The 14,777-nt window shown below is 44.3% G+C and overlaps 1 protein-coding gene across 2 annotated transcripts in view; it reads left to right on the top strand.

Moving 5' to 3' along the window:
- LOC132823328 (slit homolog 3 protein-like) overlaps nt 1-14,777 on the top strand; it is a 699,246-nt gene that overhangs the window by 524,761 nt on the left and 159,708 nt on the right. For both annotated transcript variants that reach the window (XM_060837019.1, XM_060837020.1), the window contains exons 11-12: nt 1,926-1,997; nt 8,327-8,398. In XM_060837019.1, the coding sequence (XP_060693002.1) occupies nt 1,926-1,997; nt 8,327-8,398 (144 nt within the window). The remainder of the gene's footprint in view (nt 1-1,925; nt 1,998-8,326; nt 8,399-14,777) is intronic.

Raw genomic sequence — 14,777 nt, forward strand, 5'->3', positions numbered from 1 at the left:
ATCATTGCAAACACCGAGTTCATTTTCATCAAATGCCTGCAGTAACCTGGAAACATCCCTGATAACGTAGAGAACTAAATGGTCAGAAGTCACAGGACACTAGGTTATAGTCTTAACAGGTTCATTTGAAATCACAAGCTTTCGGAGCGCTGCTTCTTCATTGGGTTTTCACTTTGTTTTCATACACCAAACCAGTGCCTACTGTTTCCAGTCTGGATAATGCACAGTATTATTTTATTCCAAAACTGCAAAAGGTCTGACTGCTAGATAGTTATGATTGGGCAAATCTTTAACCAAAATTAAAATTGAGATCACAAGACGACCCTCTCCACCATCCGATATGATAGACAAGAGACGGGAGTCACCGATCTAACTCCTGATCTGGTGTGATATCATCAGAAGTCACACGACACCAGGTTATCGACCAACAGGTTTATTTGAAATCACAAGCTTTCAGAGCATTACTCCTTAGTCAGGTGAAGTGGGCAGTGCTCCGCAAACCTGTGATTTCAGATGAACCTGTTGGACTGTAACCTGGTGTCATGTGACTTCTGATTTTGTCCACCCCGGTCCAACACTGGCACCTCCACATCAGAGCTAAATGGGGTCAGGGTGAACAAACTGACATGGTCAGTGCGTTGAGAATGGCAGAGTTCGGTGTGAAAGGTGGTAGGTGCGTAGGAGTGAGAGGAGTGAGTGCGTACACAGTGAGGGGCTGGGTGCATATGCAGTGAGGGGATGTGGATACTGAGGTGTATGGGTTGCTATGACATGGGTTAAACTCTCTTGTTTAATTTAAAACCAGCAACACAGAAAAGATTTATCCCATGCAGTAATCTGTAAAAATTTGAGAGGCCAAGAACTCTGTAAAGTAAAAACCACTACCTTATTTCTTAGAATAATTAACTAACCACTATTTATAACTCCTTCCTCTAACCTATTTGTTACCTTCCCTTCCATAACACTAGTCCGATAAAACTCCCAATTAAGATTTACAAAACAACACTTCTTATCTCAAAACCAGGCAGCTGTAGGTTCTTGTCTTTGCATCTTATTGTAAAGGTAAAAAATGAGGTCTGCAGATGCTGGAGATCACAGTTGAAAATGCGTTGCTGGTTAAAGCACAGCAGGTTAGGCAGCATCCAAGAATAGGATTTCTTATTCCTTGGATGCTGCCTAACCTGCTATGCTTTAACCAGCAACGCATTTTCAACTTTGCATCTTATTGTGTCTTCTCCATGTTAGGAATTTCTGCGTCACAGGTTACTGTTCGAAAAGGTACTTTTAAGAGAGATATTTTTTCAAGCAGTCTGTTACATGCTAGGACTTGGCAGTTCTCTTCTCAACTGTTCAATTTCCCCAGTTCTTACACACCAGAGCATCAGATTGTGTCATTGGCTTTTAAGATTGTCAGTATACTCAATTCAAACTTGATTGGAAATTGGTTATTTTTCGGGATATAATTTAAATTGATTGGCCGAATTCAAATTTGTTTTTATCTTCAGGCAACGGACTAATCGAGTTGTTCGACCCAATGTTGCACTGTTGCCGTATTGGTGCTGTTTCCAATAGTTCTGTGTTTTTAATGCTCTTAAAGGTAAACCCACATCTTCATAACAGGGTGCATATCTGTAACAAATGAGGGTTGGGTGTGACCACAGTGAGCAGGTAGACGTATGCCGAGTGGTCAGGTTAGCGTGGGGTCCAGAGTGTGGGGCCATGTGAATAGAATCCTGAGGTGGTGGTCTGTGGTCTTGGACCTGTGTGTTTCCCTCCCTTCCCAGAGCCATTGAGATGATCCTATCAGCCTTATTTAACCAGAGGTTCTGATTCCACGTTTACTGTAGATGCTGCCATGTAATTACCAGCACAACTTGCAATCTGTGTGGCTGAAATGTAACAGTGTTCTTTCCCTTGTCTTGCAGACGCTTAGAACAGAATTTGATCAAGACTGTGGGAGCTGGTGCCTTTAGCCAGTATAAGAAGCTCAAACGCTTGTAAGTATTCAGGTGTTCAATGAAAATCAGGTCAAACCCAGTGATTCAGTAACTGTGCGTCTGATGGCATCATATTAATAACATCAACCTTCAGCCTTTCAGGTATCCATCAGTTCAGAAGGTGACACAGCCTTGCTGATGTTTGATGGTGGGAATTAGCTGGGTTGGATTTGTTCTGATTTCTGACAATTAAGTGAAAACAAAACATTGGGCCGTGCCCATAATGGTTGGCTCAAACAAAAAATACTAATTGATCAATGAAGCAAAATGACTACTTAGCTGTTTGTGAATTGATGGACAATTGTCAGCATTGCAGCCATTCTGAGACAGTACGTGGAGAGGTCCAGTTCCTTCTGGAGCACAGTTCTACTCCCAGATTGGTGTCAGTAACCCAGGTTTCGTTGCATTGAGAGTGGTCAGCCATTTTGTGAAGTCCTGTGGAGTGAATCGAATTGGCTGAGGGCTGGCATCAGTGATCTTGAGACCTCAGGAGAAGGCCAGGATGAATCGTCCACTCTTCATTTCTGGCTGAAGAGAATCACAAATGCTTCAGCCTTTTGCACTGATGTGCTGGGCTTCCCCCATTATTGAGGATGGGGATATTCGTGGAGTCTACTACACATCCAGTCAGTTGTTTAATTGTCCACCAACATTCATGTCTGGACGTAGCAGGATTGCAGAACTGAGATTTAATCAGTTAAATTGCGGGAGTGCTTAGCCCTATCTGTTGCATGCTGTTTTGACTGTTTAGCGTGCGTGTGGTTTACTTCACCAACTAAGCTTCACACTCTGACTGTCCCATCATTCCCCTGCACTGCTCTGCTCAGAACAATGTGCCTTGTAGCGCTGCACTCTTCCCATCTCTGCAGTATTCCTGAATGTCCGTGAACAGATTAAAATGGAGGAATGTGTGAGGCACTGGGAAGAGCGTGTATTCCAGTAGCTGTGAAATGCTGAATTTATCCTGCTCATGCTTTCTTTACAATAGCTCTCCCATGGCTTCAGCAGACAGTAATGATCAGAACCTTCACACCCCTGTGCAATTCCATAATTAATTCCCTACTTAATGTTTCTGATAAAATAGCAAGAATATTAATTAGGGTTCTCAGTATAATTAAGCAGCTGGCACTTTGCTCCCAATGATGACGCAGCCACAGCATCTCCCCAGCTTCTTATCACCCTCTCACACCCCTACCTCAGAGTCACCCTCCACAACTGTAGTCCACCAAAGCCTTCACTGACATTCACATCCCAGCTTGCAAGAACCACTCATCCTCAGAGAGGAGATAGCCTGAAGTGGCTCTCTGACGAGAGGCAGAGGCACCTTGGTAGCGAATGGCACTGTGTGCCCAACTCATTCACAATGCAGTTGGTACAGTTCCAGTGTCATAGAGATGTTCAGTACAGAAACAGACCCTTCAGTCCAACTCATCTATGCCGACCAATTATCCTAAAGTGATCTAGTCCCATTTGTCAGCAGTTGGCCCATATCCCTCTCAGCCTATGCCACATATAGACTGGGTGGTTAAGAAAGCATTTAGCACACTCGCCTTCATTGCTCAGACTTCAGGTGCAGGAGTTGGGACGTCATGTTGAGGGTGTATAGGCTGTTGGTGAGACCATTGCATGATCGAAACCTGAAGGAGAATCACGCACATTCCTGATGAAGGGCTCTGGCCCGAGGCGTCGAGTTTCCTGTTCCTTGGATGCTGCCTGACCTGCTGTGCTTTAACCAGCAACAAATTTTCAGCTCTGATCTCCAGCATCTGCAGACCTCACTTTTTACTCGGAGAATCACGCACCCCCTGCAAAACCCTGCTGACATTCATTGCGGAATACAAAATAGACAATGATGCCCATTCTGCCAAATCACACACTGGGCACACTGCCAGCCAGTTGACCGAGAAGGTTTCATGCCACCAGTGACCTGCCAACCTTGGTCAGATCTGGGGTACAATTAAAGAAAAGACAGGGCACTCTCAGGGTCATGGAGATATACAGCATGATCGAAACCTCTTCTGGAATTCTGTGTCCTGTTCTGGTCACCTTTTTGATAGGAAGGATATTATAAAACTGGAGACGGTTCAGACAAGATTTACCAGGATATTGCCAAGTTATGAGTTATAAAAATAGACTGGAAAAACTGGGACTTTTATCACTGGAGTTGACCTTATAGAGGTTTATAAAATCATGAAGGGCATAGATAATAAGATGGATGGCAAGGGTCTTTACCCTAGGGTGCGGAAGTTCAAAACTAGGGAGCATATTTTTAAGCTGAGAGGAGAAAGATTTAAAAGAGACATGAGGGGCAAAGTTTCTTCACAGAGAGTGGTTCATGTGTGGAATGAGCTAGCAACACGAGTGACGAATGCAGGTACAGTTGCAATGTATAAAAGACATCTGGATAAGTTCAAGAATAGGAAAGATTTGGAGGGATATGGACTAAGTGCAGGCAGGGCTAGTTTAGTTTGGGAACGTGGTGATAGCGAGGAATGCAGATGCTGGATGTCAGAGTTGATAAAGAGTGGAGCTGGGAAGGCATAGCAGGTCGGGCAGCTTCGGGACGGATGAAGGGTCCTAACACGAAACGCTGACTCTGCTGCTCCTCCAATGTTGTCTGACCTGCTGTACCTTTCCAGTTCCACTGTTTATCGATTCTATTGGAAACATGCTTGGTATGGATTGGTCGGACCGAAGGATCTGTTTCCATGTTGTATGACTCTATGACTCGATTATCTAAGCATTTCATTGTTAAAGGAGTGCACACGTGAAATCCCTTCACCTTAGAGTAAATGGAAATGGGCTTTTGTTTAAAAACGCCAGCCACTCTGATCGAGCAGCAGACTGATGAGATTCACTTGAGCTATTCAGATGGTAATATCTCATGGGGAGAGTTCAAGGCCACAGCAGTCTTTAGAATTGTTCTGATTCTGAATAAATGAACCCAACTGACATACTTGACACGGCAATTTATACCAGAAGTGTGAAGGTGCAAAATACAGGTTTGACAAGAGACTTGGATCACGCAGCCAGTAATTGGCACCATTTTTTCAACATTTCATTCAGAATGTCAATGAGCAGATTGAGGGAAAAGAGTGCGGGGCACTGGGAAGAGAATATAATCAAGTAGCTGTGAAATGCTGAATTTATTCTGCTAATGTTTTCTTTATAGTAACTCTCCTATGGCTTCAGCAGACAGTAATGATCAAATCTTTCACACCCTTGGAGTAATTTCTTAATTAAGTGTCTACTTAACATATCTGATAAAATAGCAATAATATTAATTAGAGTCCTATATATAATTAAACAACTGGTGCCTTGCTCCCGGTAGGCACACACTGCAGCATCTGACTGCTTTCATGTTCTGTGCTCAATAATAAACTCACCAAGAGCGTCAGAGACTGATGGATGACCTTACAGAAGTTTATAAAATCATGAGGGACGTGGATAGGGTGAATAGTCAAGGTCTTTTCCCCAGGGAGCAGAGTTTAAAAGTAGGGGGTGTAAGTTTAAGGTGAGAGGCAACAAATTTAAAAGGGATCTAAGGGGCAACATTTTCACACAGAGTGTGGTCTGTGTATGGAATGAGGAAGTGGTGGAGGCTGATACAATGACAACATTTAAAAGGTAACTGGATGGGTAAATGAATAGGAAGGGTTTAGAGGGATACAGGTCAAATGCAAGAAAATGGGAATCGATTAATTTAGGATATATCTGGTCGGCATGGATGAGTTGGACCAAAGGGTCTGTTTCTGTGCTATATATCGCCATGACCCTGAGAGTGCCCGGTCTTTCCTTTAGTTGTATCTCAGATCTGGTGAAGGGTGGCAGGAAACCCTCCAGGTCTTCTGGCTTGCAGTGTGCCCAGTGTGATGATTTGGCAGAATGGGCATCATTGTCTTCTTTATATCCCTCAATGAATGTCAGCAGGGTTTTGTAACGGGTGTGTGATTCTCCTTCAGATTTCGATTGGGCAATGAAGTTTTTGGAGGGTCAATTTTTGATATCCTCCTCTTCTGAATGCCTTAGAGTAGATTTTGACTTTGTACAGGATACAGAGCAAATGGGGAATAAAATGGGGCCTACAGACTAGGCTGTGGACTCGCCGTACTACTGTGCGCCAGTGGATGGGGTACAGATCAAATGGTTGCTTTATCCTGAAAGATGTCAGGGATCTGGAATATTGTTGGTCTCATTCCATCGAGTGTAAGTCCATCGCACTCCTGACTTGTGTACAGTGTTAATGGTTAAGAGGTTTAAGTGAGTCAGGAGATGAATAGTTCAGCACAGAATTCCCAGCCTCCCACCTGGTCTTGCATCCAACATATTTATTTGACTGATCCAGTTGTGGTTTTGGTCAGTGGAGACCCCAGGATGTTAGCGGTGCAGCTTAAGTAATGTTATTGTTGTTTGAAAGTAAAGAATAAATGATTAGACTTTCTTTTGTTGGGGGTTGCCATTTCCTGACAAGAACATTCCTTAGCATTTATAATCCCAGGCCTGAGTATGGGATTGCTATTTATAATCCCAGGCCTTGCAGCTTTTGATTACTTGTTACTTTCAAGGAGTCATGAATGATGCTGACCATGGAGCAATCATCAGAGAACATCGCCTACTTCTGATCTTAGGCTGGAAGGAAGACCATGAGTAATGGTTCAAATTGGTTGACCCCACCCAAACCTGCCCTATAGAATCCTGGCAGGGATGCCATAGAACTGAGATAATTGGCATTCAACAATGAAAAAGCGTTGCTCCTTGTGCTCAACATGACTCCAGGCAGCAGAGACCCTTCTCTGTAATTCATTATCAACACTACCCCTGCTACAACACCTCAGTCCTGCATTCGGTCAAAGGATATTTTGATGTCAATGAGAATCCCTCTCAGTTCACTCCTGACGTGTAATTTTTTTGTCCATGTTTGCACCAAGATCATAATGAGGTCTGATGTCAAGTATTCCTGAAGGAATCCATCCTGAGCTTTGGTGAACAGATTGGTGTAGCACTGTCCATGGCCCTGTCCTCTGACTTTGGTGGACAGATCACAGAAAGCCACTATATCTTTACGACGGCCAAATGTCACCATGCATTTGCTGCTCTAGTATAAAAGATTCCCATCTGATTTTGTGTTCATTCAGACAGCATTAAACAGGCAGTTATCCCGTCACTCCATTAGTCAGGCTATCTATTAGAACAGTAATCTAAGCAAGCATAAAGCCAGACAATAAACGTTATTCTGTAATGTCACATGAGTGCACAGTTAGTTGTTAATAAATCTGCAGACATGTGACTCAATTTGAACCTACCTTTCAGTGATCTGTGTTCTGTGGGTTGACATGTGGAAAACCATAACCACACCAGCTTCCATTGGGACGGCACAGTGGTTAGCACTGCTGCCTCACAGCGCCAGGGACCCAGGTTCAATTCCAGCCTCGGGTGATGGTGGGAGTTTGCATGTTCTCTGCGTGGGTTCCTCCCACAATCTAAAGATGCGCAGATTGGCTGTGTTCAATTGCCAATAGTAAACAGGGATGTGCACTCCGGGTGGGCTATCCATGGGAAATGCAGTGTTACAGGGACATGATGGTCTGGGTAGAATGCTGTTTCAGGGGTCAGTGTGGACTCGATGGGCCAAATGGCCGACTTCCACACTGTAGGGATTCTATGATTCATTGCTTTGCTCAAAGAAGACTGATGAAATAGTACTTAGCCAGATCAGATTCAGCGTGCACGTTGTGGTTCAGCTACAACCAGACAATTACCTAGTCATTCCCACTGACCTGAAATTTAATTGGACCAGCTATAACTGAGTGAGGTACTGGGTCATTTCAGAGGGCCGCTAACAACTCAGTGCAATGTCGGTGCCACATGTTGCCTGAAGACAGTGGGATTCTCTTCCTAATAGACATCAATCAGTAGCGTCCATAAAAACAATGCTGGCTACCATATGGTCACTTTTATTGATCAACTGAATTTAAGATCTCCATGCATGGCGGGATTTGAACTCACATTCTCAAGGTTAATAATCCGTTGCATATTCCTAATGTCACGGCACTGGTTGTACATTCTTTATTCATTTGGCTTTGTTCCTTTCTTAAGTTCCACCCTCTCCACTAATCTTACTAAATATAATTGTTTAAGGAGATATACCGTGAGACTCAATATTTATGAAGCTCCTACTGACTAATATGAATTTCTTTTGGCGTGAAATGAGTTCAACTTGAATGGTGAGGTAAGATGGCAGTCACTAGAAGATTGCCATTTTCAAGTTAAGCATTTTTTAAAAGATCAATTAAAATTCTCTCCCTATGGTATTTTTCTCTGCCCTACAGAGACCTGAGTAAGAACCAAATCTCAGAGATTGCAGCAGATGCATTCCAAGGACTCCGGTCACTCACCTCACTGTAAGTCTCAAGTGTCATTGGGAAGGTTCTTTGTTTTTGTTGTGGTCAGGTTGGAACGTATTCCAGGTGGATGTGTTATGTATTTCTTTCTCTCTCTCTCTTTTGTTTCCTTTTTTTCCGTTCCTCTGTGACCTCCAGACTTAATAATTCTAATACTTGCCTCACTGACCTCCTCCAAATCATGTGTCCTTCCCTGCACCAATGATGTGGAGATGCCGGTGTTGGACTGGGGGTGGACAAAGTTAAAAGTCACGCACTCCAGGTTAAAGCCCAACAGGTTTATTTGGAAGTGCAAGCCTTCGGTGCATTGCTGCCTGATGAAGTTACCCTGGTATTGTGTGGTTTTTAATTTTGTCCTTGCAGCAAGTCCTCTTCGTTAATAATTCCCTGTGCTCATGGGGTCATATTGGCTCCTGCTCAAGCAATGTCTCAAGTTTGACACTTGCTTCTGTGAGTTTGTCCTTCACTTTCTCAATATCTGCACTCCTCTAATCCAGATCCCTTAAGGCTACCTGAATCTGGCAATTTATTGTATTTCATGTGCATATATTTAGGGGACTGGTTTAGAAGGATGCAAACACTATGTTGCAGTTATACAAAACCCTGGTTAGACCACACTGTGGGAAGATCAGGCCACCACACCTCAGGAATGAAATCTTGGCCTTGAAGGGAGTACAACAATGGTTTTACAAGAATGATACCTGGATTTCAGGAGTTAAGTTATAAAGGAGGGATTACACAAATTTCTGAGGAAGGGTCAGCAGACCCGAAACGTTAACTTTGATTTCTCTTCGCAGATGCTGCCAGACCTGCTGAGCTTTTCCAGCCACTTCTGTTTTTGTAACACAAATTGTGCCTGTTTTCCCTTGTGTTGTTTTGCGTGCTACACAGGCCGATTATACCATATAAAGTGCATCAGGACAGAGTACAGAATACAGTGTTACAGCCACAGAGAAGGTGCAGAGAGAGAGAGATCAGAATTAGAGGTCCATTCAGCAGTCTGATATCAGCAGGGAAGAAGCTGTCCTTGAATCTGTTTGTACATGTTTTCAAACTTCTTTATCTTCTCCCCAATGGAAGGGAGTATATCCAGGGTGGGAGGGGTCTTTAATTATATGTTTGCTTTCTGAGGTACTGAGAAGTACAGGTGGAGTCAATAGATGGAAGTCAAAAAGTGTGGCACTGGAAAAGCACAGCAGGTCAGGCAAGATCCAAAGAGCAGGAGAATAGACATTTTGGGCATAAGCCCTTCATCAGGAATGGATGGAAGGCTAGTTGGTGTGATGGACTGGGCTGTGGTCATGACGCTCTGTAGTTTCTTATGGTCTTGGGGAGAGCAGTTGCCATACCATACTGTGAAGCATCCATACATGTGAAGATCATGCACAGACTGGGTGAATGCTGACCACCTCTCAGCCCACATTGACCTCTCTGTCCTCGGCCAGCTCAAGTGAAGCTGATTGTAAACTTGAAGAACAACATTTCATCTTTTTGATTGACCACTTCACGGCCTGCCAGGTTCTACATTACTCAAACATTTTCGATTGTAACCTCTCTGCCCTCATCTTATTTCTCTTGACTGGTTTGTTTCCTTTTTCACTTTTGGAAAGCTATTCAGAATCCAGCCAGCCCTGCCTCCCATTCCATGGCTTTTGTTTATTGACACGGCCCGTTGCCACCCCCTTACACATGGGATTCCCTTTAGTATTTCATTTCTCCTTCCCTAGCTCTACTTCATCACAAGCTTCCTCTCCCAACATCTTTTCACGTGCTCAAATCCATTCATGGGGATGGCACGCTGGTGAGCACTGCTACCTCACAGTTCCAGTGACCCAGGTTCAATCCCACCTCGAGCAACTGTCTGTGTGGAGTTTGCACATCTCCCCGTGTCTGCGTGGATTTCCTCTGGTGCTCCAGTTTCCTCCCACAGTCCAAAGATGAACTGATTAGGGTGAGTTGGCCATGCCAACTTGCCCTGTAGTGTCCAGGGATGTAGATTAGCCATGGGAAATGCAGGGTCACAGGGATAGAGTGGGTCTGGGTGGGATGCTCTTCAGAGGATCTGTTGGGTCCCAATTGGCTGAATGGCCAGCTTCCACACTGTAAGGATTCTATCGTTCTAACTTGTCCCAGTTCTAATGAAAGGTAACAGACCTGAAATGGAGGAGAAAGTGAGGTCTGCAGATGCTGGAGATCAGAGCTGAAAATGTGTTGCTGGAAAAGCGCAGCAGGTCAGGCAGCATCCAAGGAGCAGGAGAATCGACGTTTCGGGCATAAGCCCTTCATCAGGTTTCCTGTTGAAATATCAACTCTTCTTCCTTTCTCCACAGCTGCTGCCTGATTGAGTAAGTCTGGAGTTTGAAACTCTTCTTTCAGGTTTCCAGCATTTGTGTTTTTCTCAAGCATTTAGTTGCCCGATGGTTGGCGAAAGTGCCTTTAAATCCCTAAAATCCTCTGTAAACTGCCTTGCTAATTCTGTCTTTCTCCCCTCATGAGAGACTTCCTTAAAATCAATCCCTCTGACTAAAGATTTGTCCCCATCTGTCCTCATATTCCCTTACATGGCTTAGTGTTCAATTCTGAGTTATAACAAAAACTGAACGAACCACAGATGCTGTAAATCAGAAACAAAAACAAATTGCTGGAAAAGCTCAGCAGGTCTGGCAGCACCTGTGGCGAGTTGATGTTTCGGGTGAAGTGATCCTTCCTCAGGACTGTGATGTGACTGTGGAAATGGGTTTGAGCAAATGCTGGTCAAACACCTGGAGCGACAGTGGGATTACTGACAGTGGACAAGAAAAAAGATTGGAACAGAAATCCAGTTCTGAGGAAGAGTCATTCGACCCGAGACTTTCTCTCCATAGATGCTGCCAGACCTACTGAGATTCTCCAGCAAGTTGTTTTTGATTTACAATGCTCCTGTGCAGAGGTCTGTTTCGTGATTTGAAACTTACTATAAAAATAGATGTTGTTTTAAGAACAATTTTGATTGCACACGGTTTTGTGACAAAACTGAGTGTGTTCAATTGGATTATTGGTTTCAAGTAATCCATAACATTGATGTTAAAAATTATAGAGATCACAATGACTAGTATGAATCCAGTTTCCTCTTAATTTCAGTCTCAGTAAGTTCTCCCAGAGAGCACCCTGAGTTATGTCTTTTCGAAAAGGATGGGGGCAAACTAGTGTGATGATGATCTCACCCATGGATTGAAGATCTGGCCTTGTATTGCTTATTTCAGTTGCTTGTCTCTACATGGAAAGAATGACAGCATTTCCTTTGAGATGGATAGTCTAGCGAGACCCCAAATAGTTAAGCTGGCGAAGTGCGGAGTTTGCATTTAACGTAGCAGGGCTCTGGTATCTAAATGAATGGATTAGCTAAAGTGGTGTGAAGTTAGAGTGAGAGGGGAAAAAAAACTAAATACAGCCAAAACTATTTACATGCATGACACAGGCAAAAATTATGATGGTATGCCTCAAAGTGTTTGTGGCATGAAAACGAATCTGGCTAATCCAATCAAATTCATTTTATGTCTCAAACCAAAATCTGGCTGTGACATAAAAGGTCAACGTTACCTCTGCTGCATTGTGGCGCAAGTTGTTATGTTTTGGAATCTGTCTCTTGCGGCATGGTGTGGAAGTGCCGGTGTTGGACTGGGGTGGACTCAAGATCAGGAGTCATGCAATACCAGGTTACAGTCCAACAGGTTTATTTGAAATCACAAGCTTTCAGAGCACTGCCCCTTTGTCAGCTTCACCTTCTTCCAGGCTGCTGCCCCCTGTTGAACACCCTGATCACCTCAACGTTTTTGATCCCCTTTTCACTCCTCATCACTCAGTTTCTGTGTGGTCCCACTACCCCCTCCAACCAACTCTCCCCACACACACTTCATGCTAAATTTTTCTCTCTGTAAGTAATAGCAGCATGGACTGGTGGAACCCCCCCAGGGCTGAAACCTGGTCAAAATAGACATCACCTTGCACAATACAGCCACTTGCGTTAATAGAAGTTTGTTTCTCATTCCAATAATGATAATAGATTCTGCTCTTACCTTGCAGCTATCTGTAGAGACTTGCTTCCCAGTTTATATGCTGAACCACTTGCTTCGTGAAAACAGCTGCTCAGCAAGGGGAAAGCTGTTAAACTCTCTAACCTATGCCCAGTTTCCAGATTCATAGCTAACTGACAGGAGTTCCAAGGAGTCAGCTTTCTGTGTTCTTTCAACATGTGAATGTTTACATTCCCAGCCAACTGAGCAAAACATTGATCAGCAGCAAGTGAACGGATTGGTACAGTGCCCAGGTCGGCAGAGTGGGGAGTACGGTAAATCAGAGAGTGTACTGCAGAATAGACAACAGAGGACATCTGTGGAGGAAATCATACACAGTACAGTAGGGCGTTGGAGAACAAACAGTGTAACATTCAGGAGAGCTGTTTTGAATGAACAGCACATTGTACAAGAGAGACGTATAGCATGAAGTGCAAATACAAACAAGTCTTCTACACATTACACAGTGTTGGACACTGGGAGGTGCAGAAATGCACCACAAATAATTATTGTGGGATATGCTGAGACTGTAGAGCATTGGGCCTGGATGTCTGAGACTGTAGAGCATTGGGCCTGGATGTGTTGAGACTGTAGAGCATTGGCCCTGGATGTGTTGAGACTGTAGAGCATTGGACTGGGACATGGTGAGACTGTAGACCATTGGGCTGGGGTGTGCTGAGACTGTAGATCATTGGACTGGAATGTGCTGAGACTGTAGATCATTGGACTGGGATGTGCTGAGACTGTAGACCATTGGACTGGGATGTTCAGAGAATGCTGACCATTGGACTGGGATGTGCTGAGACTGTAGCGCATTGGACTGGGATGTGCTGAGACTGTAGACCATTGGGCTGGGATGTGCTGAGAATGCAGACTATTGGGCTGGGATGTGCTGAGACTGTAGCGCATTGGACTGGGATGTGCTGAGACTGTAGACCATTGGGCTGGGATGTGCTGAGAATGCAGACCATTGGGCTGGGATGTGCTGAGACTGTAGACCATTGGGCTGGGATGTGCTGAGACTGTAGCGCATTGGACTGGGATTTGCTGAGACTGTAGACCATTGGGCTGGGATGTGCTGTGAATGCAGACCATTGGGCTGGGATGTGCTGAGACTGTAGAGTATTGGGCTGGGATGTGCTGAGACTGTAGAGTATTGGGCTGGGATGTGCTGAGACTGTAGACCATTGGACTGGGATGTGCTGAGACTGTAGACCATTGGGCTGGGATGTTCTGAGACTGTAGACCATTGGGCTGGGATGTCTGAGACTGTAGACCATTGGGCTGGGATGTGCTGAGACTGTAGATCTTTGGGCTGGGATGTGCTGAGAATGCAGACCATTGGACTGGGATGCGCTGAGTCTGTAGACCATTGGGCTGGGATGTGCTGAGACTGTAGACCATTGGACTGGGATGTCCTGAGACTGTAGACCATTGGGCTGGGCGTGGTCAGAGTGTAGACCATTGGGCTGAGACATTATGCAAGAGTAGACCATTGGAAGAGGATGTGATGAAACTGTGCAGCTTTGGACTGGAATGTGTTGAGACTTAACATTTTCCTGAGAGTGGAAGGTTAGTTCGGAACCTTGCTGTGTAATCTCTGGCGTTGCAAAGTGCTGAGTATCAGCTATTCTCATATCAGTTTCAGTTTAAACTGATCTCCTTTTCAGCTCATGGTAAAGTCTTTCTAACCAGTGAATCAGTGTTTGGTCTGTGATCCCCTGACCAGCTTGTGTATGACATTTAGCCTGAGTTGCATTTTCTACTGGAGCCTGCAACATACAGAAGTGGCACAGTTGCTAACATCCCTCCCTCTGATCTTGAAGTTTTGAGTTCAAGTCCCCCCAGACATGGCTCAGGAAGGTGGGTTTAGATGGGTTGAGTATCAACATGCAAATCTTCCCAACACGAACCAAGAGCAGGTAGCAAGACTCGCGGTCAGCCTGTTGCCGTAGCAACCCAGGCTTGCTGAGTGAACAGTGACACCTCTCCATCTATCACAGACATATTTTCATACAGCATGTGGAATTAAAATCTTAACTCGTGGTGAAAAATCTGAACTGACACGGAGTTAGCAGAGCAGCTCCTATCACTGCTGTTCACTTAAATGGGAAAAATAACCTGCCAAATTACCTGCTAGTCATTAACCTTCTAATGGAGATATCGTACAGTGTAGAAAATTACAGGCCAATCAGCCTGACTCCAAAAAAAATGATGTCTCTCAATCACACGATCCCTCAAGACACCGATTCACTTTACTCTTGCATTTTTCAGTCTCCACTCACTTGCAGCCTTTCTGTTAAGTAGCTGAATCCTATCTGTCTCTG

The sequence above is a fragment of the Hemiscyllium ocellatum genome, chromosome 16 (genome assembly GCF_020745735.1).
Source record: "Hemiscyllium ocellatum isolate sHemOce1 chromosome 16, sHemOce1.pat.X.cur, whole genome shotgun sequence".
Taxonomy (NCBI): Eukaryota; Metazoa; Chordata; class Chondrichthyes; order Orectolobiformes; family Hemiscylliidae; genus Hemiscyllium; species Hemiscyllium ocellatum.